The sequence below is a fragment of the Sinohyriopsis cumingii genome, unplaced genomic scaffold (genome assembly GCF_028554795.1).
Source record: "Sinohyriopsis cumingii isolate HCF-2022 unplaced genomic scaffold, ASM2855479v2 utg000349l, whole genome shotgun sequence".
In the NCBI taxonomy this organism is placed as follows: domain Eukaryota; kingdom Metazoa; phylum Mollusca; class Bivalvia; order Unionida; family Unionidae; genus Sinohyriopsis; species Sinohyriopsis cumingii.
The window spans coordinates 1,591,560-1,618,652 of NW_028315889.1; the positions used below are offsets into that span (position 1 = coordinate 1,591,560).

A 27,093-nucleotide genomic window follows, 5' to 3' on the forward strand; every position below is an offset into this window, starting at 1 on the left:
AGCTACCCGATAGTGCAATGGTTCCTTGTTGTAAAGACCTTCATTTTATTGCTACCCCATAGTAGAATGGTTCCTTGTTGTAAATACCCTCCCTATACTGCTACCCCATAGTAGAATGGTTCCTTGTTATAAAGATCCTCCCTATACTGCTACCCCATATTAGAATGGTTCCTTGTTATAAATACCCTCCCTATACTGCTACCCCATAGTAGAATGGTCCCTTGTAGTAAAGACTCAGTATACTGCTACACCATAATAGAATGGTCCCTTGTTGTAAAGACTCCCAGTATACTGCTACTCTATAGTATAATGGTCCCTTGTTGTAAATACCCTCACTATACTGCTATCCCATAGTGCAGTGGTCCCTTGTTGTAAAGACACTTGGTACACTACTACCCCACCAATTACACTGGTATGGATACCATTCAATTGGTCAAATTTTGTTTTATCATGATTGTTTAATTTATTTGAGATTGTATTATTTCCTGGCTTATAAGGATAAATTATAATTTGATTTAAATTTGAATATTTTATTTTTATTTTAGAACAGAAATAAATCCTTTGATGTTAGTTAAAATTACAGTTGATTTCAGATTTCAGGTTTACCATCCCCCCCCCCCAAATTAAAATTGGCTATGTTATTATGACTGCTATCTATTATGAAAGGATTTTCTTGGGTCCCCAAATTTCATATTGTCCACATTTAGCTGTGTATAAACTTTCATGGACAAATTTTATTCCATATGAGTTTGTTAAATTTTGGTTTTGAGCAATATTTTATAAATTCTCTTTTACTGCTTATTACAGAAATTGATGGCTTTCAATTTTCAAAATGTCTTTGTGATACATGCAATCTGTTTAATTTTCACAGCTTTTCCAATTTTTCCTGTATAATAGGATACATAATTTTCTTCATAATACATGCTAGGTAAATATATTCTCCTCAAATTATTTGTCATGATACTTTCACAGTAAATATATTCTACCCAAATCTGGTTTGTTACATGATACACCTCTCCCTCAAAAATTTGTGCCCAGATAATTTGTGAACACATTTATAATGCAGGATCAGGCATGCATCCCATTTTTTCTCTCTAGAAAATACCAAAAGAATTGGCCTGTTTCTTGAACTTGAAAGGCTCAGTCAAAACATGTAAATTAAACTTTTGTATTTCACTCATCTTATCCTTAAAAGTATTCAGTGATAATTTTTTCATCCTTGAAAATATCAATAATTCCTACTGGTAGCAGCATGTTAAGAAATAAATGCCAGTTAAATAAGTTTTATTAGGGAAATTTTTTGTTCTAATTCTGTCTTTTAATTTGGTTTCAGTATAATCATAAATGCAGTATGCCTTCTTGTATTCAACCATGAAATGTGTCCATCTTTCATCATAGCTATGTCTGTGACCATTTCTGAGAACCTGTTTTTATCTCCATGCTGCAGAAGTGTTTCTTGTATTTTTACAGTCAATTAAACATAAATCTGCTTTGTATTATCACATTAATTATTTCTTTTAAATCAAATCAAATAAAGGGGGTGGAATAATAAAATATTTTTTATTAAAATACTTGCAAATCCTACCTGCGTAAGAGCTAGTTTCCATGATAGTGTGCAAGATCAATTAATTTTAATGAACCAATTGCACACTGTTATCAGTAGTATTATATAGGTAGCATAATTAAAGTATCTAACATAATCAGTGGTTTATCCAGCTAATTAGCAAATGTGATCAATGTTAATAATTGAAGTGACTGAAAGGAATACTCTGTGCTTAAAAAGCTCTGTTTCACAATTACATTTTATTATGAAGAAATGAGTTTAAAAGTTTGTAGTGAACATAAAATTCCTAAATTGTCACTGAAAGGATGAGCAGAAATCAAAGCATTAATATTTCACTAAAAGAACAACATAAAATAGCATTGAGTTTTAATGTTGACAGTTTTTTTCACAAAGTAAATGTCCCTAGTTTTTGAAAAAATGAAATCTTGTTTTATTGTGAAATCAACAGTAACACTCGAATTATGAATATTCACATGCAAAAAGCAGTGATTTAATAGACAGTGTTTTCATAGGTACATGTGTGATGTGTGTCTACACCTTTTGGGGTAATTTTTCAAATGATCTTTTGGGGTTTTGTTATTGTGAAAATAAAGTTAATTAATACAGAAAAGTGAACAACATAATTAGACAAAGCATTTTGTTGAGAAAAAAATTCTCATTACATTTATAAAATGAGTACTAAACTATTTAACAGCACCCCAACCCCATCTTCTCTATCGATGTCTACCCCAACCCCCATCTTCTCTGCTGATGTCTACCCCAACCCCCATTTTTGTTGATGTCTACCACAACCCCCATCTTCCCATCTTCTCTGTTGATGTCTACCACAACCCCCATCTTCTCTGCTGATGTCTACCCCAACCCCCATTTCTGTTGATGTCTACCACAACCGCCATCTTCTCTGTTGACGTCTACCACAACCCCCATCTTCTCTGTTGATGTCTACCCCAACCCCCATCTTCTCTGTTCATGTCTACCCCAATCCCATCTTCATGTTGATGTCTACTGCAACCCCCATCTTCTCTGTTGATGTCTACCACAACCCCCATCTTCTCTGTTGATGTCTACCCCAATGCCCATCTTCTCTGCTGATGTCTACCCAAACCCCCATCTCTGTTGATGTCTATCCCAACCCCCATCTTCACTGCTGATGTCTACCCCAACCCCCAACTCTGTTGATGTCTACCACAATCATATATAACATACACTAGTTTGACAATATTGTTTAGAAGGACATACACTGGTTTGACAAGAATGTTTAGAAGGATATACACTGGTTTGACAAGAATGTTTAGAAGGACATACACTGGTTTGACAAGAATGTTTAGATGGACATACAATGGTGTGACAAGAATATTTAGATGGACATACACTGGTTTGACCAGACTGTTTGGATGGACATGCACTTGTTGGACAAGAATGTTTAGGAGGACATACACTGGTTTGACAAGTTTTTTGTTGTTTTTATGTCATTTTACTTCAAGGGTTTAATACAAAATTCATTGCATGCTTTGATTATTATACAAATGCAATTGACTGACTTGACTGCTAAAATGTTTCTTATAAAGGCTCGGAAGGCAATATGGTCAACGGTCCTGGCAAGTATGCTTTACATGAAATGTGTGTGTGTGATTAGGATTTTTAATGTAGCTTTAACAATTTTTCAGTCATATCGCTACAATATCTGCAGTGTATCAGTTTATAGTGATGTCTAGCACTGGGGAATCATGCCGAAGACATGTAGCATGATGTCCCATCCAATCACATTATCCTGACACCAGGCTGACCAGTCCTAACACTAATATCTTTATGCTGAGTGCCAAGCAAGGTAGCTGCTAGTACCATTTTTGACTTGGCCAGGGTTCAAACCCACGACCTCCATCTTCCAAAGTGGACGCTCTAGCCACTAGGCCACCAGAGCAGTCCCTTACATGAAATAATAATGACAATAATGAAAACAGTATTCAGGACACCTTTTCCTTTTATGATAAGTAATATTGTTTATCAGATGAATGATCAGTTTTGTAAAATATTTTGTTCAGCATTCCGTTTCCATCATTGACACTAGATAAAATCTCCCTTAATTTCTTTGCATAGACTCTGAATTTTGTTGAGCACTCTATTGCCAACAAAGAAAAGATGAGCAGGAGGAACAAAGTTGGAGCAGCATTCACAGATGATGGATTTGCCATGGGTAAGTCTAGATTTTACTGATGATGGATTTGCCATTGATAAGTCTAGATTTTACTGATGATGGATTTGCCATGGGTAAGTCTAGATTTTACTGATGGTAAATTTACCATAGGTAAGTCTAACATTCACTGATGATGGATTTGCCATGGGTAAGTCTTACATTCATTAATGGTAAATTTGCCATGGGTAAGTCTAACATTCATTAATGGTAAATTTACCATAGGTAAGTCTAACATTCACTGATGGGGGCCCCAAGTGGCAGAGTGGTCTAAAGCGCTCACCGTTCCGGATCACTGCCATCTCACCTCTGTCTGCGTGGGTTCAAGTCCAAGGCTCGGCTAGCGTGGGTACGTGGGAAAGCCTGCCAGTAGCTTCTCGTGTGTCGGTGGTTCTTCCCTGGGTTTTCCAGGGTTCTTCCTCCACCAGTTATACTGGCCGCCATGTATAGCCTATCTTGCGCTGAAAAATGGCGTTAAACCCTAAAACAACAACAACAACAACAACATTCACTGATGATGGATTTACCATGGGTACTGTACTGCTGAAATATAGTGTAAACAGTTAATGGCCATAAACAAGTTGCCACTAATAAAAATTATTTCATTTAAAGAAAATGAATATTGATTATGTATTAAGTCAAGATATTTTATGTAGAGTGTATAAAAAAATAGTAGAAAATGTTCACCAATAACTATTCTAACCTTCAAATTTGGAAAAACAGTATTTTTCATTGCTAAATATTTGCAGATATTGAATTTTTTATTTCATTCATTCAACATTATTTATGATTCCATTCAACATTATGTATGATTCCATTCAATATTGTTTATGATTCCATCAGACATAATTTATCATTCCATTTGATATTATGATTCCATTGGACATTATTTATGATTCCATCAAAGATTATTTAGGTATTCCACTGAACATTATTTATAATTCCATCAGACATTATGTATGATTCCATTGGATATTATTTATGATTCCATTCAACATTATCTAGGATTCCATTGGACATTACTATGATTTCATTCAATATTATTTATGATTCATTGGACATTTATTTATGATTCCGTTGGACATTATTTATGATTCCATTTAACATTATTTTTTATCATTCCATTCAACATTATTTAGGATTCCATCGGACATTTTTTTAAAATTCCAGTCAACATTATTTATGATTCCATTGGACATTATTTATGATTCCATTGGACATTATTATGATTCCATTGGACAATCTTTTTTATTTCAGTCAACATTATTTATGATTCCATTGGACATTTATTTATGATTCCATTAAATATTACAATATGATTCCAGTCAACATTATTTAGGATTCCATTGTACATTTTTTTTATAATTCCATTGGACATTATTTATGATTCCATTTCAGGTGTGGCCTATATTCTGAAACTTTTGGACCAGTATCATGAATTTGACTCTCTACACTGGTTCCAGTCAGTCAGAGAAAAATACCACAAAGAAAAGGTAGCAGTGGCATTTTACATTTTTTTATATGCTTTCTGTTATGTCAGTAAGAATTGTTAAAGCCATGCCTGTCCATCTGTCAGTTTTTTGGTTTCCATGCCATAATTATGTTAAAGCCATGCCTGTCCATCTGTCAGTTATTTGGTTTACATACCATAATTATGTTAAAGCCATGCCTGTCTATCTGTCAGTTATTTGATTTCCATACCATAATTATGTTAAGGCCATACCTGTCCATCTGTCAGTTATTTAGTTTTCATACAATAATTATGTTAAGGCCATGCCTCTCCATCTGTCAGTTATTTGGTTTCCACACCATAATTATGTTAAGGCCATGCCTGTCCATTTGTTAGTTATTGGTTTCCATAGCATAATTATGTTAAGGCAGTACAAGACGAACTATCTATGATTTGCTTTCCATCCAATAATTATGTGAAAGCAATGCCTCAACAATTTGTTTCCGTATTATAATTATGTTAAGGCCATGCTTGTCCATCTGTCAGTGATTTGGTTTCAATGTGATAATTATGTTAATACAATGCCAGTCCATCTGTCAGTGGTATGGTTTTCATGTGATAATTATGTTAAGGCCATGCTAGTCCTTCTGTCAGGGATTTGGTTTCTATGTGATATTTATGATAAGGCCATGCCTGTCCTTATATATCAATGTTTTGGTTTCCCTATTATAAGTTATAATAATGTGAAGGTCATGCCTATCAGTGTGTAACTGATTTGATTTACTTGTGATAGAGTACCATTTTACATATTTCACCTAACTTTACAATGTGTTTTCCATTAGTATGCAAAAAGGTTTAAAGTTCAAAGGTTGAGGTCATTTTGAGCTACACAGCCAAAATGTCATCCGTGCTATAACTTGAGGTTTAATGTACAAACCTTTAACTAAATCACATGGATATGTTACCTTGAAGATACACAAAAATCTTCCAGTTTCAGGGTCCAAAGGTCAGTGGTCAAGATCATTATTGCCTTGTAGAATGAAATGATTACCATACAGTAACCTGAATCATTGTTTATGCACAATACTGAATATAACTTCTGTAAACTTCAAAGATGTCTTGCCCATGAGCGTACAAAGAAAGCCTTGCAACATTGGTTGGAATAGTCAAAGGTCACAGTTATAGTGACTTCAGAAAAGGATAACAGTATAATTTAATTTTTGTTGGCACACAACTTCAGCTCAACTTTTCAGTAGTTGCTTGTTCTTGACAATAAGAAGAAGCATATAGATTTTCAGATCAGAGGCTATGGTTGCAGTCACTGGAATCTAAAGGCTGTGGTTACAGTCACTGGGATCTTAAGGCTGTGGTTACAGTCACTGGAATCTAAAGGCTGTGGTTACAGTCACTGGAATCTAAAGGCTGTGGTTACAGTCACTAGGATCTTAAGGCTGTGGTTACAGTCACTGGGATCTAAAGGCTGTGGTTGCAGTCACTGGAATCTAAAGGCTGTGGGTACAGTCACTGGGATCTTAAGGCTGTGGTTGCAGTCACTGGAATCTAAAGGCTGTGGTTGCAGTCAGTGAGATCTAAAGGCTGTGGTTGCAGTCACTGGAATCTAAAGGCTGTGGTTACAGTCACTGGGATCTAAAGGCTGTGGTTGCAGTCACTGGGATCTAAAGGCTGTGGTTACAGTCACTGTGATCTAAAGGCTGTGGTTGCAGTCACTGTAACTAGGAAAAGATTTCATTTATAGAATGTGTTATTTGCATTACTTTTGTTGATTGCCAAAGTTATAAATAGTTCATAAATACATTAGACCATTAAAATACTGAAAAAAAATCAGTGTTCTAATATTTCCGTTTTTCTCAGATTGAGTGACATGTATTTTCTACTGTCTTCTTTGATATTTAAAAAGAACTGATTTTTAGTTGTATTCATATTGGTCATTTATAATATTTAACTGAATATCAAAATGACTTTTAATTGTTTTTAAGATCACTATAATTTCATCATTAAAAGTAACAAATATCTATGCTAACACAGTAATAACATATTTGATATGACCTTTCATAAATCATTTGATATTTTTTTATATGCTATGTTTGAAATCATGGCATAACACTTTTGTAAGTGCAGTGTTTGAGGCATGTGAATGTTTATCAGTTTATACCACTAAATGTTTCTTCTCCACAGTTTACTGGACAAAATGGCTGCATATTTCATCATGGGATGAATAAAAGCTTGGCATTTATGCCCGTATCAAATAAATTTATTATATTGCTTTAATAAAATCTATGAAACTCCTTGAACACTTTCCACTGAAATTACCAATATGGAACATCCTCTGTCTATTGTTTGTATAGGACCAAATCCTGAAGCAGCAAACTTCTGGCAGTAAAATGGATGAAAAGTTACAGCAAACTATGACGCTGACTGTCAAGAGACTAGACAACCATATTCAGGTAACTTTGATAATATCAGGCAGTACAGTGGTCCCTCACAATGACAGTTAGGGGAAGCCTTAATAATGTTCCATCTTATAGATTAGGTTGTCATATACTTGCATACATTATAAGCCAGGCTGTATAATAATGGATATATGAAATCACATCATAAAGGGTTATATTAAATTAAGGACTGTAGATTAGTGACTTAACTTAGGAAGTAATTGACTGAGTCTGTGGATCAATGACCATTCATTGTTAATGTACATATTATACAGAGGGAACATTTTATATGGATTCACACTTTCCATTTTGGAAGGTGTCAGCCTAGGTTTTGATAGGCAGATACAGGTATTGGGTAGCATAACCTAGGATTTGATAGGCAGATACAGGTATTGGGTAGCATAACCTGGGATCAGTTTGTTGTCTAAACTATTTTGTAATCATGTGCTATTTATGTCATAGTGGTTTGTGTATAAAAGGAAACATCTTCATGCAATCTCAGAGATGGACTTGTCACCATGGTAAAGAAGGATTATCCTTTGGATAAAGATTGGATAATCCATTGCTTGAGTTACACTATGCTTATAGAAAACGGTATGCTTTAGGACTTGCTATTAGGAACAATAATTTAGTTACATGTTTCTTTTAATTTATTTATTTTTTTTAATAGACATGCAAGGGGCCCCGAGTGGCCGAGTGGTCTAAAGCGCTCACCGTTACGGATCACTGCCATCTCACCTCTGTCTGCGTGGGTTCGAGTCGCCGGTTCGGCCTATGTTGGTATGTGAGAAAGCTTGCCAGTAGCTTCTCGTGGGTCGGTGGTTCTTTCCGGGGTTTTCCCAGGTTCTTCCTCCACCATTAATACTGGCCGCCATGTATAGCCTATCTTGTGCTGAAAAATGGCGTTAAACCTAACAACAACAACAACAACTTTTAATTTATTTATTTTATTTAATAGGGAATTACCAGAGACAGATACAGAACATATTTCTATTTTTTCTATGCCTGGAGTTTCAAGAATTTCAGCAATCTCACTGTGGTTCTTTCTCATAAATTAAGAAAACTTTAAGCACCAAACTTATTTAGAAAAGGTGATCTCTAAAAACATGATTAATGAAAATTTGTATGTAGTCAGATTTGTACAGGTTTTCTACTGTGCTCAAATTTGTATGTTTTATATCATACTCAAATTTTTATAGGTTTTATTCCATACTAAAATATTGACAGGTTTTATAGTATGTTCAGATTTTTACAAGTTTTATACCATGCTCAAATTTGTACAGGTTTTATATCATACTCTAATTTGTACAGGTTTTTACCATACTCGAATTTGGACAGGTTTTATACCATACTCAAATTTGTACAGGTTTCATACCATACTCAAATTTGTACAGGTTTTATATCTACTCTAATTTGTACAGGTTTTATACCATACTCAAATTTGGACAGGTTTTATACCATACTCAAATTTGTACAGGCTTTATACCATACTCAAATTTGTACAAGTTTTTTATCATACTCTAATTTGTACAGGTTTTATACCATACTCAGATTTGGACAGGTTTTATACCATACTCTAATTTGTACAGGTTTTATACCATACTCAAATTTGTACAGGTTTTATATCATACTCTAATTTGTACAGGTTTTACACCATACTCAGATTTGGACAGGTTTTATACCATACTCAAATTTGTACAGGTTTTATACCATACTCAAATTATTCACACTGTTTCAGGAATTTGATCTGCTGTTCTACTCATTAAGCAGTGCCAGAATTTTCTTCCGAGCTGACATGACTGCTGCAGAGGAGAAGGAAAAGGAGCTTAAGAAAGGTGATTATTTTTTATTCATATTAACTGTAAGCAAGATATAAATATAATTTGTACCATATTGATTGCAATCAGATTTAGATATCATTTGCCTCAAATTGATTGTAATCAGATACAGTTATCATTTGTCTCACAATGATTTTAAACATATATATCTACCATTTATCTGACATCTCCTGGCCAGTTTAATTAGCATATAATAGCTTTGTATATCCATGTGGGTTTTGGTATGTTCTGACAGTGGCTTTTGTAATTAAAAAAGGAAATATCTTAAAGGAGTATATTGTCAATGAAATATAACCAGTCACAATAAAGTAGTGACCTTGTAAAATAAGAAAATAACAATTGCCACGAAATCCAAATCTCTAAGCATACAAGGAAGATTACAATCTCCATGTAACGTCTCTGTATATCCCACACAAACCACTGCCAACATAACACACCATGATGATCTTAGATACAGACACATTGATGATTTCTCTCTCACACACATGGAGTCATTCTTTATTTTGTATTTAATTTGATGCATGAGGTTGCTGGATGAATAATGAGGGCTGTTCCATTAAAACATACATGGGACACAGGAAGGCACTTTTAAAGTGGGGTATTCACCCAGTGATGCAATTTAGAAATTTCTTTTCATTTTAATATGAACCTGTGAAATCAAAGTACCCTGACATATATTTTTTTAAAACTGCCTTCCCTAGGGACCATGCATATTTAAATTGAATAGCTCTGAGTTGTATTTAACTACCTTAATCTTTATTTCATGTTGGCATATTTGACAGGGTGATAGGGTTTCCAGTTTTTTCTTTATTCTTGCATATTTTGGTCAATGTTAAATTGTATACCTACTAATGCCATTCAGCACATTGTTGTAAGCAATGATTTTCTGAGGTAAGATCGTTCATCTATATATCTTTTCTTTTGCAGATGCATCAAAAGATGGTTCATCCTCCAGTACAGAGGGTCAGACATCAGGAGGTATGACTGTATTATAATTGTTTTTTATATACATTCCCCAGTCACATTACATTAGGAATATTAGCCCGCTACCTCGTGAATCAAGCCCTACTAAAAGACAACATTGTCTTTTCCTGTATATCTCATATAGAGTTGGAAAAAGATGCAGAAGTAAGTGAGAGAAATTGAGGTAATATTTGGCCAGATGTTAGTTGCTTCATTGTCGTCTCCTGGAGCAGGAGGTGCATCTGTTCTAAGGCAGATGGTTGCATCCTTTCCACATCATCTTCTCCTGCCACTGATGTTAATGTGTGTCATGGCTGCAAATGACGAACTTTTGAATGGGGGTGTCCCCAGTATCCCCCACAAGGCACGCAATGGAGGTTGACTTGGGATGCATAGTATGGATGTCAATACTACCTTTCCTTAATTTATATTGTCTTTCCTTCCCTTTTAGCTGCTTTCTGGACTACTGCAGTCCAGACTTCCTCTGACCACGTATTACATATGCTACATTGCATCGACAGTATACATTTAGAACTTACAAAAGAAGAGTCCGTCATCTTCCATTGCTATGAAGTTTTTGCATTTAATGCATTTGGAGGATGTTCCCCTACAAGATGGGAAAAGAAAGCATAAATTTGTAATGCCGAATACTACTAACTTGCTAATGTCACTTTTGTTACTAATGGATAAAGTGAAAATAGAGTTGTATTTTAGATGCTGTTGTCACTCCTGTTACTAATGGAAAAAGCAAAAATAGCTTTTTAGATGGTCTTCAGACTATGCTTTGAACTTAGGCATATAGATGCCTTGTTAACGTTTCTATAAAAATGACACAAGAAAAACAAAGCGTATTTTAGCAATGCAGCATGTTATTATTATACCATCTCCATTACTAACTGAATAAGAGAAAACAGTCAGTCATGCTAACTCGAAAATGACATCATGAGGTCAGCAATAGCATGGCCTAACATGGTCTTAAATGGACATAGTCCACGAAGATGATAAAATCAGTCAAATTTGGAAGAAATTGTTAAAATAATGGATACAACCTGCAGAAGAATGATTGTCCCACACAATAAATCCAAAAGGAATGTTCAGTGGTCCAATTTGAATACTAAAATGGCTTGGATTGTCAAAGGTAAACTGTACAATGTTATCAGTTCAGCAGCAAAGCTAAAAATTAGCGACATCTGGTGTTGGCATGGGGAAGTAATGGGCAAGAGTTATTGCCCTTTATCTATCTGAGAAAATGATTTTCATATTTTTGTAGGGCTGGATTCATGAGGTAACAAGCCAATATTTATAACATAATGTGATTGGATAAGTATTATTGGAGAAACATAACTTACTTAAAAATTAGCTTTCTCAGATTCCTTATGTGTATGTGTGACATTCTTTATTCATACAAGGAAGTCATGTAGGATGCCTTTTTCTCTCATACAGTTAACACATATTAGTAAGACTTATGGGATATACCTGTCCCACATAAAGACACTAACATTATTGATGAATCATTTAGTATATGACATCATTAATGTCTGCAATATGTCTTGAGTTTTTATTATTGAAAAGACAAATTTTATCTACCAGTAAAAGTAATCCCTGTTACAAAAATTTAGTTTGTAAACTAAACTTTTAATGCTCTTTCTAATAACATATTTTTAAAAAGTAAGAAGTTCTATATTTCAAAGACTGTACCCATACCAGTGATATGCCATTTTCCATTTTTCAAAGGCTGTATCCATACCATGATATGCCATACTCCATATTTCAAAGACTGTATCCATACCAGTGATATACCATACTTTCTGTATTTCAAAGGCTGTATCCATACCATGATATGCCATACTCTGTTTCAAAGACTGTATCCATACCAACTATATACCACACTCTGTATTTCAAAGGTTGTATCCATGCTGATGATATGCCATATGCCATATTTCATGGGGTGTATCAATACTGATGATATACAGTACTCCATATTTCAAAGGTTGTATCAATACTGATGAATTGTCAAACCCTGTATTTCAAGGGCTGTATCCATACTGATGATATGCCATACTCTGTATTTCAAGGGCTGTATCCATACTGATGATATGCCATACTCTGTATATCAAGGGCTGTATCAATACCAATGATATGCCATGCTCTGTATTTCAAGAGCTGTATCAATACTGATAACATATCATACTCTGTATTTCAAAGGCTGTATCAATACTGATGAAATGCCATACTCTGTATTTAAAGGGCTGTATCCATACTGATGATATACCATACTCTGTATTTTAGAGGCTGTATCAATACCAATGATATGCCATACTCTGTATTTCAAAGGCTGTATTAATCCAGATGATCTGCCATACTCTGTATTTCAAAGGCTGTATCAATACTGATGAAATGCCATACTCTGTATTTCAAAGGCTGTATCAATACAGATGAAATGCCATGCTCTGTATTTCAAAGGCTATATCAATACTGATGATATGCCATACTCTGTATTTCAAGGGTTGTATTTGTACCAATGATATGCCATGCTCTGTATTTCAACGGCTGTATCTGTACAGATGATATGCCATACTCTATTTCAAGGGCTGTATTTGTACCAATGATATGACATACTCCATATTTCAAAGCTGTATCAGTACCAATTATGTCATATGCCATATTTGCAAGCCTGTATCCATTCCAATGATATGCCATGCTTATGGAAAAAAATGTGTATTTTCATATCATTGCTTCCAAAATTTTAATGTCCTTGCGATTAGTAAAAAATATTTTAAGAAAACAGCATTTCCAGCATATTTTTGAAAAATCTCATCAGATATGTATGAGACAAATGATTGACATGTAAATTTGCAGGCTCCTGTCCTAATCATTTGTTTAACATTATATATATATATATATATATATATATATTTGAGAGAGATGATAATACATAAACAGACGGTAAGGTAAGACATCACGCGTATTTAATTTGGAATTTGTCTACATGTTTTGTTTATAGCATCATAGCAGGAAGAAAGGTGAGATATTATTGCATGTTCATTTGGCTGTATGAATACTTGCTAACATTTTTCATCTGGTTCTGGATATATTAATTAGTGTAGAGGATAAACATTTCAAGTCTTTGTCTAATCATGTTATAATCTTCCTCACCTAGGCACATTCATATCATATAGTTGTGCTCATGAAACTTTACAAGAAAAGGACTTAAAACTTGAAGGTGTAATAATAGAATGACCCACCATCCCTTCTTTCACAAATCTTGACAAAAATGTAAACTTACAGTACTTTTCCATTTATAAGCCCAGTTTGAATGAGATATGGTGGATTGGGACAGCCAGAATGATATTTTTACAAAGCAGATAAGCACAAGTGCAGGGCATGGTGGATGGGATCAGCCAGAATTATATTTTTACAAAGTAGATAAGCACAAATGGTGGGATGGGATCAGCCTGATAATTTTTCACCAGGTAGATATGCTGAGGTGGAGGATTGTGGGCAGACTCCTAAATCTGTCATTAAGTGGGTTAGTCCGGGGGGGGGGGGGGGGGGCATCTAATAAAGGTTTCACCAGGTATATAAGTGCAGTTTGAAAGAAAGGAGATAGCCTGATAAATTATTTCACTAAATAAATAAACCCATATGGAGAGTAGAAGGGCAGCCTGTTAAATGTTTCATTAAGTAGGTAAGTGTACTTACCTAGCATGATAATTGGATAATTTATTTACTAAGTAGATTGGGTGGAATGGGGAAGCCGGATACATTTTTTTAAATAGAAGGTAAACCAAGATGAAAGATGAGATGGAGCATCCTGATAAATTTTACACCAAGTAGATATGTGCAGTTAAATGGGGATAGGTGGCAGCCTGATAAATGTGTAAACCCTACTCGATGGGATAGGTTTACCCTGATAAATTTTTGCACTAGGTAGATAAACCTAGGGGGAGAGGGATGGATGCAGCTAATTAGATAAGAGCAGTTGTAGGGGTAGATGGACCACCTGATACAATTTTCAGGTGGAGGAGGGGAGGGAAATCTGATAATTTGTTTACCTAGTAGGTAAGCATGGATCGAATGGAAGGGGGAGAGGTGGGGTGCAGGACATCCTGAAAATTTTTCATCAAGTAGGTAAGCCTGGGTGGAATGGAAGTGAGAGGGGTGGGGTGCAGGACAGCCTGAACATTTTTCATCAAGTAGGTAGCCTCGATGGGATGAAAAGAGGGGTGGGGTGCAGGAAAACCTGAAAGTTTTTCAGTAATCAGGTAAACATAGGTGGAGGGGTGAAGGTGGATCAGGCTGATAAAATATGTTACTAAGTTTAGGAGAATTTTTAATCAGACATAGATATCTTCAGTAAATATTTATAATTAATTCTGTAAAAAAAAAGGGGCATCGGTTTAGCATGAGATGAATACAGTATCCAAGTTTTGATGGATGGTACACTTATGAACAGACAGATGAATACATAAGGGTAACACATTTTTAATTGGATGACATAAAAACAACCAAAAAGGAGAAAATTATATGAATAATATCTAGCAATGAATGCTAAAATAATCTTAATACATTGTACTTCTGGAATGCTTTTTTCTTCTTTTAATCTAAAGTTTTCAAATATTCAAATTGTGTGAAAGAGATGATGGTGGTACTAATTTTGATGACATTGGGGTGATCTGGTTCATTTCTACATTCTATTTACTAATATCTCCTATCTCTCATTTATTCTTTGTCCTTGCACCAGTATTTTCTGTAATTCTAAAATATGGTTTGAGGCACGTTTTGAAATCCAGTGTAGGCATAAGCTAGCAGTTCATGATCTATGTAAAACGGATGTTTTCTTCTTCTTAACAAATTTTTTTTCTGTTGCCAATTTTAAGAAGATTCTTGCACTGCATGTATGTAGATTTTGGTGTCAATATTCTTAATACATATAGTTTGTACTTGAGGAATGCTTTTTATTTTTTTAAATCTAAACTTCCCAGGTAGTGAGAATGAGATAACAGTGATACACACTAATTTTGCTGACATCTGGATGAACTACTTTGTGTCTATATTCTAATCTTTGCTAATATTTTGTATCTTACTCATTCTTTATTCTTGTACCAGTATATTCCATAATGCTAAAATATAATTTTGGGCTTGCTTTGACATTAATGCCAGCATAACAATAAACTGTTCATGATCTGTGTGAAACTGATATTTCATTTTTCTTGACAAGGTTTTTTTGATCTATGGCCAGTTTTAAGATCACCCTTGCATTGCATGCATGTAGATTTTGGTGTAAACAGTTGTTGTTATTAGCTTTGAGCTCCCACAACCATTGCTCACAATATTAGTTTAACTGGTTTATGGAGTACAGCTTTAAAGAAGTATGCTGTTATTATTTTGGGGTTTATGGAATACAGCTTTAAAGAAATATTGTTATTATTTGGGATTTATGGAATACAGCTTTAAAGTATGCAGTTATTTTAGGGTTTAGGGAATACAGCATTAAAGAATTATGCTGTTATTTTAGGGTTTAGGGAATACAGCTTTAAAGTATGCAGTTGTTATTTTAGGGTTTAGGAATACATCTTTAAAGTATGCAGTTATTTTAGGGTTTAGGGAATACAGCTTTAAAGAAGTATGCTGTTATTTTGGGGTTTAGGGAATACAGCTTTAAAGTATGCATATGTTATTTTAGGGTTTAGGGAATACAGCTGGGGTTTTAGGGAATACAGCTTTAAATAAGTATGCTGTTGTTATTTTCAGGTTTAGGGAATTACAGCTTTAAATAAATATTTGTTTATTATTTGGGATTTATGGAATAGAGCTTTAAAGTATGCACTTGTTATTTTAGGTTTTAGGGAATACAGCTTTAAAGATGTATGCTGTTGTTATTTTAGGGTTTAGGGAATACAGATTTAAAGAGGTATGCTGTTGTTATTTTAGGGTTTAGGGAATACAGATTTAAAGAAGTATGCTGTTGTTACTTTGGGTTTTAGGAAATAAGTTTTAAAGAAGTATGTTGTTATTTTGGGGTTTGATACCATTTCTCAGTTCAAGATAGGCTGTATGTGGTTGCCAGAGAAACCACAGTAAGAACCAACAACCAGAGGGAAGCTACTGGCAGCATTCTCACTTGTGCACATTGGCTGAATGTTAGGCTCAAATCCGTGGGGAAGCAGTGAGATGGTAGTGATCAGTAAAGGCTTAAGACACTCAGCCATCAAGGGCCCCAATGAAGTATGCAGAAAGACACAATGTAGCAAACAAGATCTTGGTAAAGTGGGTAGAAACTGGCATCCTTAGCAACCCAATGAAGTATGCAGAAAGACACAATGTAGCAAACAAGATCTTGGTAAAGTGGGTAGAAACTGGCATCCTTAGCAACCCAATGAAGTATGCAGAAAGACACAATGTAGCAAACAAGATCTTGGTAAAGTGGGTAGAAACTGGCATCCTTAGCAACTAGGTGGGAAACCTCTTTTCAGCTTCTCTAGAATTGCTGAACCAATTTTGATCAAATTTAGTAGGAACAGTTTTTTAGGACATGTCTCAAAATTGTGTCTAGGGTGACTTTCTTTGCACTAGTTTGGCTTTCATATCAGCCATATGAAAACCTAGTTTGAACTTCTTTTCCAAACCTTCTTTGCGAATTTGGATCATACTTAGTGTGAATGTTTGAACATGCTGTGTTAAAATTGTGTTCTGGTGTCTCCCAAAGCAAGGATGTGGCTCACTTAGCATTCTGGTGGAAAACCTATGTTTGACTTCTCTAAAAACAGCCAAAACAGTGCTGTCAAAATTGTGTCTGATTTGGCTTCCTAGCAGTAGTGTGGCTTCCATGCAGACATGAACAACTTTTCAATTTTCTAGCCAGTATTGATTAAGCTAGATACGAATATTCTTAAGAAATGCTCTGTCAAAGTTGTGTCGAAGGTGACTTTGCTAGTAATGATTTGACTTCCATATCAGCTTAGTGGAAAATGATACTTGTCTGCCGTTAGACATTGTTGCTAAATATATTTTTTAAAACAAACCTCAGAATGACTTTCTCTTATAAACTGTCTTTTCATATCAGACCAGATGTGATAGGTGGAGTTCTGTCTACCATGACACATTCAAACAAAGCATGCCATGGCACCATGTAGTCTAGCAGTAGTTACTTAAGTAAAAACACCAGCATCATGTCAAATACCACCAGATTCTTCCATCTACCATATATACATGATTATAAGTTAACTGTACTATAAGCTGAACCCCCACTGTAGAGATGCAAAATTATAATTTTTCTTTCACCCTCCGGTATGTCATGGTCTACTTTGCAAACTAAATCCATGTGTAATGGGTAACTTGTCCTAAGTAAATCAGAGCATTGCAGGAAATAAACAAGTAAATTTAGCCTGAGAGAGAGAGAGAGAAAACCAGTGTATGCCATTATATTATAGAGTGGAATATGTCACAAATTGTTGTTGTTGTAGGGTTTAACGCCACTTTTCAGCACATGATAGGCTGTTCATGGCAACCAGTATTAATTTGAGAATGAAGAACCCGGGAAATCCCCAGAAAGAACCACCAACCCTAAGAAAAGCTACTGGCAAGCTTACTCACATACCCACATTGGCCGAATCTGAGACTCGAACCCATGCAGACAGAGGTGAGATGGCAGTGATCCGTAACAGAGAGCAGTTTAGACCACTCGGCCACAATTTAAATTTTGTCCATCACTGTGTAATAAAATACTTAAAATTCATAATGCTTACCATTTTAAGTCCATTTACATGATATATCCATGAATTATATTACAGGTCTCATACCAGTATGAAAATAGTAGCCCAGAATGATCCATGAATTATATTACAGGTCTCATACCAGTATAAAAATAGTAGCCCAGAATGATCCATGAATTATATTACAGGTCTCATACCAGTATAAAAATAGTAGCCCAGAATGATCCATGAATTATATTACAAGTCTCATACCAGTATAAAAATAGTAGCCCAGAATGATCCATGAATTATATTACTGGTCTCATACCAGTATAAAAATAGTAGCCCAGAATGATCCATGAATTATATTACAGGTCTCATACCAGTATAAAAACAGTAGCCCAGAATGATCCATGAATTATTACTACATGTGCCATTGGAATTGGCAGTGTGTTGTACATACTGCAAACATCTTGAGTTATTACTATATTTACCATTGGAATTGGCAGTATTTTGTACATACTACATACATCTAGAGTTATTACTACATATACCATTGGCATTGGCAGTGTTTTGTACATACTGCAAACATCTAGAGTTATTACTACATTTACCATTGGAATTGGCAGTGTTTTGTGCATACTGCAAACATCTTGAATTATTACTACATATACCATTGGAATTGGCAGTGTTTTGTATATGCTGCATACATCTAGAGTTATTACTACATGTACCATTGGAATTGGCAGTGTGTTGTACATACTGCAAACATCTAGAGTTATTACTACATTTACCATTGGAATTGGCAGTGTTTTGTGCATACTGCATACATCTAGAGTTATTACTACATATACCATTGGCATTGGCAGTGTTTTGTATATACTGCATACATCTAGAGTTATTACTACATTTACCATTGGCATTTGCAGTGTTTTGTACACACTGCAAACATCTAGAGTTATTACTACATGTACCATTGGAATTGGCAGTGTTTTGTACATACTGCAAACATCTAGAGTTATTACTACATTTACCATTGGAATTAGCAGTATTTTGTACATAGTGCAAACATCTTGAGTTATTACTACATTTACCATTGGAATTGGCAGTGTTTTGTACATACTGCATACATCTAGAGTTATTACTACATTTACCATTGGCATTTGCAGTGTTTTGTGCATACTGCATACATCTAGAGTTGATACTACATGTACCATTGGAATTGGCAGTGTTTTGTACATACTGCAAACATCTAGAGTTATTACTACATGTACCATTGGAATTGGCAGTGTTTTGTACATACTGCAAACATCTAGAGTTATTACTACATTTACCATTGGAATTAGCAGTATTTTGTACATACTGCAAACATCTTGAGTTATTACTACATTTACCATTGGAATTAGCAGTATTTTGTACATACTGCAAACATCTAGAGTTATTACTACATTTACCATTGGAATTGGCAGTATTTTGTACATACTGCAAACATCTAGAGTTATTACTACATGTACCATTGGAATTGGCAGTGTTTTGTACATACTGCAAACATCTAGAGTTATTACTACATTTACCATTGGAATTAGCAGTATTTTGTACATACTGCAAACATCTTGAGTTATTACTACATTTACCATTGGAATTAGCAGTATTTTGTACATACTGCAAACATCTAGAGTTATTACTACATTTACCATTGGAATTAGCAGTATTTTGTACATACTGCAAACATCTTGAGTTATTACTACATTTACCATTGGAATTGAAAGTGTTTTGTACATATTGCAAACATCTAGAGTTATTACTACATTTACCATTGGAATTAGCAGTATTTTGTACATACTGCAAACATCTTGAGTTATTACTACATTTACCATTGGAATTGGCAGTGTGTTGTACATACTGCATACATCTAGAGTTATTGCTACATTTACCATTGGAATTGGCAGTGTTTTGTACACACTGCAAACATCTAGAGTTATTACTACATGTACCATTGGAATTGGCAGTGTTTTGTACATACTGCAAACATCTAGAGTTATTACTACATTTACCATTGGAATTAGCTGTATTTTGTACATACTGCAAACATCTTGAGTTATTACTACATTTACCATTGGAATTGGCAGTGTTTTGTACATACTGCATCCATCTAGAGTTATTACTACATGTACCATTGGGATTGGCATTGTGTTGTACATACTGCAAACATCTTGAGTTATTACTACATTTACCATTGGAATTGGCAGTATTTTGTACATACTGCAAACATCTAGAGTTATTACTACATTTACCATTGGAATTGGCAGTGTTTTGTGCATACTGCATACATCTAGAGTTATTACTACATATACCATTGGCATTGGCAGTATTTTGTGCATACTGCATACATCTAGAGTTATTACTACATTTACCATTGGAATTGGCAGTGTTTTGTACACACTGCAAACATCTAGAGTTATTACTACATGTACCATTGGAATTGGCAGTGTTTTGTACACACTGCAAACATCTAGAGTTATTACTACATTTACCATTGGCATTTGCAGTGTTTTGTACATACTGCAAACATCTAGAGTTATTACTACATTTACCATTGGAATTAGCAGTATTTTGTACATACTGCAAACATCTTGAGTTATTACTACATTTACCATTGGAATTGGCATTGTGTTGTACATACTGCATACATCTAGAGTTATTACTACATTTACCATTGGAATTGGCAGTGTTTTGTACACACTGCAAACATCTAGAGTTATTACTACATTTACCATTGGAATTGGAAGTGTTTTGTACATACTGCAAACATCTAGAGTTATTACTACATTTACCATTGGAATTGGCAGTGTTTTGTACATACTGCAAACATCTTGAGTTATTACTACATTTACCATTGGAATTGGAAGTGTTTTGTACACACTGCAAACATCTAGAGTTATTACTACATTTACCATTGGAATTGGCAGTGGTTTGTACATGGTGTAAATGTCTAGAGTTATTACTAGATGTACCATGGCAGTGTTTTGTAGATACTGCAAACATCTTGAGTTATTACTACATTTACCATTGGAATTGGAAGTGTTTTGTACATACTGCAAACATCTAGAGTTATTACTACATTTACCATTGGAATTGGAAGTGTTTTGTACATACTGCAAACATCTTGAGTTATTACTACATTTACCATTGGAATTGGCAGTGGTTTGTACATGGTGTAAATGTCTAGAGTTATTACTAGATGTACCATGGCAGTGTTTTGTACATACTGCAAACAACTAGAAATATTACTACATGTACCATTGGAATTGGCAGTGGTTTGTACATGGTGTAAATGTCTAGAGTTATTACTAGATGTACCATGGCAGTGTTTTGTACATACTGCAAACAACTAGAAATATTACTACATGTACCATTGGAATTGGCAGTGGTTTGTACATGGTGTAAATGTCTAGAGTTATTACTAGATGTACCATGGCAGTGTTTTGTACATACTGCAAACAACTAGAAATATTACTACATGTACCATTGGAATTGGCAGTGGTTTGTACATGGTGTAAATGTCTAGAGTTATTACTAGATGTACCATGGCAGTGTTTTGTACATACTGCAAACAACTAGAAATATTACTACATGTACCATTGGAATTGGCAGTGGTTTGTACATGGTGTAAATGTCTAGAGTTATTACTAGATGTACCATGGCAGTGTTTTGTACATACTGCAAACAACTAGAAATATTACTACATGTACCATTGGAATTGGCAGTGGTTTGTACATGGTGTAAATGTCTAGAGTTATTACTAGATGTACCATGGCAGTGTTTTGTACATACTGCAAACAACTAGAGTTATTACTACATGTACCATTGGAATTAGCAGTGTTTTGTACATACTGCAAACATCTTGAATTATTACTACATTTACCATTTAGATCACTGTATGCCAGGCAAGCTGTATTAGGATGCCCCAAACCAGCTTGAATCATTTTTTGAAAGAAGTCACATATTTTATGAACATTTCTTTCCTCATAAATATGATATGCCTTCTTTTGTTCAAAAATAAAAAGTGTAATTGGCGGTTGAAGAGATGTCCTCAAGCATTTCAATGAGAATATAATTAGTTCCAATTGTGTTTTTATCTGATACATGTGAAATTGTTTTTTTTTGTTGTTATTGTCAAATAAAAGTAGACCTGCTTTCTTTTATCAAATTAATTGTGTCTTTTGTATCAACTCAAGTAAATCTTTAGAATAAAATCCATTGAAAGGTACACAGATCCTACCTGCATCTAGCTAGCAGTTGTGGTCAGTGTCAAATAACTCATTTCATTTGACCAGTTGAATACTGTTTTAAATATTGCTATGCAAATAGCATCATTAAAGTATGTAACATTAATCAGTGATTTATCCTGATCATTAAAGTAACTATGTAATTTTCAATGATTTAACCTGAGCATTGAAGTATGTAACTTTAATCAGTGATTTATCCTGATCATTAAAGTATGTAACATTAATTAGTGATTTATCCTGAGCATTAAAGTAACTTTAATCAGTGATTTATCCTGATCATTAAAGTATGTAACTTTAATCAGTGATTTATCCTGAGCATTAAAGTATGCAACTTTAATCAGTGATTTATCCTGAGCATTAAAGTATGTAACATTAATCAGTGATTTATCCTGATCATAGAAGTATGTAACATTAATCAGTGATTTATCCTGATCATTAAAGTATGTAACTTTAATCAGTGATTTATCCTGAGCATTAAAGTATGTAACATTAATCAGTGATTTATCCTGAGTGTTAAAGTATGTAACATTAATTAGTGATTTATCCTGAGCATTAAAGTATGTAACATTAATCAGTGATTTATCCTGATCATAGAAGCATGTAACATTAATCAGTGATTTATTCTGATCATTAAAGTATGTAACATTAATCAGTGATTTATCCTGAGCATAGAAGTATGTAACATTAATCAGTGATTTAATCTGATCATTAAAGTAACATTAATCAGTGATTTATCCTGATCATTAAAGTATGTAACATTAATCAGAGATTTATCATGAGCATTGAAGTATGTAACATTAATCAGTGATTTATCCTGAGCATTAAAGTATGTAACATTAATCAATGATTTATTCTGATCATTAAAGTATGTAACATTAATCAGTGATTTATCCTGAGCATAGAAGTATGTAACATTAATCAGTGATTTATCCTGAGCATTAAAGTATGTAACATTAATCAGTGATTTATTCTGATCATTAAAGTATGTAACATTAATCAGTGATTTATCCTGAGCATAGAAGTATGTAACATTAATCAGTGATTTATCCTGAGCATAGAAGTATGTAACATTAATCAGTGATTTATCCTGAGCATAGAAGTATGTAACATTAATCAGTGATTTATTCTGATCATTAAAGTAACATTAATCAGTGATTTATCCTGATCATTAAAGTATGTAACATTAATCAGAGATTTATCCTGAGCATTGAAGTATGTAACATTAATCAGTGATTTATCCTGAGCATTAAAGTATGTAACATTAATCAGTGATTTATTCTGATCATTAAAGTATGTAACATTAATCAGTGATTTATCCTGAGCATAGAAGTATGTAACATTAATCAGTGATTTATCCTGAGCATTGAAGTATGTAACATTAATTAGTGATTTATCCTGATCATAGAAGTATGTAACATTAATTAGTGATTTATCCTGTTCATAGAAGTATGTAACATTAATCAGTGATTTATCCTGATCATAGAAGTATGTAACATTAATCAGTGATTTATCCTGATCATAGAAGTATGTAACATTAATCAGTGATTTATCCTGAGCATAGAAGTATGTAACATTAATCAGTGATTTATCCTGATCATAGAAGTATGTAACATTAATCAGTGGTTTATCCTGATCATAGAAGTATGTAACATTAATTAGTGATTTATCCCGATCATTAAAGCAACTATGTAATTTTCAATGATTTATCCTGAGCATTGAAGTATGTAACTTTAATTAGTGATTTATCCCGATCATTAAAGTAACTATGTAATTTTCAATGATTTATCCTGAGCATTGAAGTTTGTAACTTTAATCAGCAACATTAATCAGTGATTTATCCTGAGCATTGAAGTATGTAACTTTAATCAGTGATTTATCCTGAGCATTATAGTATGTAACATTAATCAGTGATTTATCCTGAGCATTAAAGTAACATTAGAGATTTATTCTGATCATTAAAGTATGTAACTTTAATCAGTGATTTATTCTGATCATTTGCAAACAAGTTTGCAAGGGAACAAGTGAAGAGCATACTATGTGTATGAAAACCTTAGTTTTATAGGCAGGATTCATTACAGAGAAGCAAGATCAAAAGTTACATACATTCCCCAAACATTCTAAGTTGAGATAATTTATTGACATGATTTTCTCATTGAATATTAAATACATTTTTTTTGCACAAAAGTAAAGGAAATTGGAAATAATCTTAGAGAGAACCAGTACTATGTGGGAGTCAAGATGACATGCAAGAAGGCTAGGGTGATTTCCAGTATTTACATTTACGATAGTGCTTTAAATTCTGTTTACAATAACTAGGCTGTCAATACTTATTTCTTCTTTTTCAGATGCATTTCAGCCAGGAGGACAGACTGGTGCTACTACATCCTCCTCTGTACCACCAAAGACTGGAGGAGTTCCTCCCCCTCCCCCACCTCCTCCTCCTCCAGTTAGTGGTATTCCTCCCCCTCCTCCACCTCCACCCCCTCCACCTCCACCCCCACCTCCACCCCCTCCTCCACCTCCACCTCCACCACCACCACCTCCTATGTAGAATGTGCCTTGCTTGCAGTTAGTCAAGTAACTAGGTCCTTGATTAATCAACTTGATGTTAAAGTCGTTCATTTTTGCTAATATAAAACTGAAAGTTGTCTAGAAATTCAGTCAAAATCTTCTGATGATAATTGCATAGTGTTTCCAGTCCTAGCTACCACAACAATATTCTTGCAAATTTCTGTACCCTGATAGAGATATGTAGTAACCTTTTGTCTGTCTGTATGTCCTTACATCTAGCACTTATGAGTGCTGCTAGTCACACAGATTTTGATGGGCTGCCTGATACTTGGCCACCAAGAGGTGTATGTTAAAGAATCAATGTGTTTCTGTAACTTTTGTTACAGTTATTTGTCGTTAGCTCTTGCAGCTTAACAGTATATGGTACAGTCTCATTGATGCAACACATCTTGGAATTCATCTTGAATTTTTCTTTGGAATGCTGTGAAACTTGCCACGTATTATGGTCATCATCTAAAGATGCACATATTGGTAAATCTTGGTTCTTCATTCTCCTATGCTAACAATTATTGCATTTTTGGACTGGCAGCTGGATGCAATATAATGCAACAGATTTTAGTGAATGCAACTACTCTTGCAGATTTTAGTGGACTGCTGTGAAACTTATTCCATGTGATAATATGGATTATGACAAATCTCCATTGTAGTATAGGGGTGGGATCGGAATCATCGCAGGATTAAATGGTGCTCTGGGCTAGCACCACCTTTGGCACCCCACCCCCCACCTCACCCTACATGTAAAAAAAATGTAAACTTCACAGAATGGCTCCACATGGTTTCATAATTTATATACTGTTTTGCAGCAGCTTCAGCTTGATGTACCAATTTAGCTTGGAAATCACACATGTATTTAACCTTTTAGCAACAATTTCTGCATCTTTACCCATTCCTTATCATCTTCACAAGATATTTAAAGACACAGATTAGGATATTTTGTTAGTTATTGTACAGCCCTGAATATATCTATAACAACTCCTTCTTTGACACCACCATGTGGCAATGATCTACACTACCTCCTGTTTATCTTGGAAGTGGACTTAATTAAAATTGTTGAATTCTGCTTACTGTATACTATATGTGGATATAAAACTAGGAACAAGATTTACATTTTGTATATTTCTGATGAACTATTTTTGGAAGGAAAACCAACTCCTAAAGAAATTATAGAACTACCCTTTAACTCTAGTATAGACAGTTTGTTGGGTTGTAAAGATCCAGATAGAACAATATATTTTTTACCTTTGCTTACAATAAACTTATGTACATATATCACAGTATATTAATGTGAAAAGTTAAACTAGCTTTATGATGATTTAATTTTTTAGAAAAATAAGTTTGACAAAGCTTTTACTGTTTTTATACTGTAAGAATTGTCTTTTCTTGACAACTAATTGGACCAAATTTTGGGTTCTGTATTTTGTGATTCCGTATCTTAAGCAGTAAGATACAAATAATTGTTGATGAAGTACCAGTCTGTTATTGCTGAAGACAATATTTTGTTTAGTATTTAAGAACAAATTGGAGGAAAAAAGTGCAGGTATATATGGTATTGATATATTTCTTCCTGAAGGAAACTGGTTAGATTATTCCATTATCATACAGTTTTTAAACAAGGTTAGGTAAACTTATGCGCATTCTTAGAATTTTTATTGAAGGGAGAGTTTCTCTAGACACTTATGGTGCAATACAAATGAGTCTAAAATTGCAATCCATTTTGTATAGCATTGACTGATAAGAACTTAATAATGTTATGTATTTTTGTGAAAGAAATATTATATATATCCACTTAAAATAATAAATCATATGTTAGATTTATGCCGTGAATATATATTTATTTCTCTAACCTCTGTGTTTGTTTTCTGTTTTACTTTTATTAATGACAGTTTTCATGATAGATAAGATTGGTACTTTGCAGGTTTCTTCTATTTCTTAACTTTTAATGTTCACCCACTCCCTCACTTCTAGAGGGGAGGGGACATATTGTTTTAGCTTTTGTGGTCAGAAGTGTTTATGTGATGGCTTCTCCATCCATTAGCACAAGTTTGTTATTGTTACCCTTTCAAAAATATTACGATGATTGCCA

General features: G+C 34.2%; 1 protein-coding gene across 2 annotated transcripts in view; it reads left to right on the forward strand.

The window, feature by feature from the left end:
- The window catches only part of LOC149774315 (WASH complex subunit 4-like), a 121,980-nt gene extending 95,127 nt beyond the window's left edge, over window positions 1–26,853 (forward strand). Inside the window, exons 29-35 of one of the 2 annotated variants that reach the window (XM_089945461.1) lie at window positions 3,662–3,758; window positions 5,154–5,248; window positions 7,572–7,670; window positions 9,394–9,490; window positions 10,421–10,471; window positions 13,461–13,479; window positions 24,785–24,903. In XM_089945461.1, coding sequence (XP_089801587.1) covers window positions 3,662–3,758; window positions 5,154–5,248; window positions 7,572–7,670; window positions 9,394–9,490; window positions 10,421–10,471; window positions 13,461–13,468 — 447 coding nt within the window. In that variant the 3' untranslated portion in view covers window positions 13,469–13,479; window positions 24,785–24,903. Of the gene's footprint in view, window positions 1–3,661; window positions 3,759–5,153; window positions 5,249–7,571; window positions 7,671–9,393; window positions 9,491–10,420; window positions 10,472–13,460; window positions 13,480–24,784 lie in introns of both variants that reach the window. The other variant, XM_089945460.1, reaches the window with a different exon arrangement.
- The last annotated feature ends 240 nt before the right edge of the window (window positions 26,854–27,093 follow it).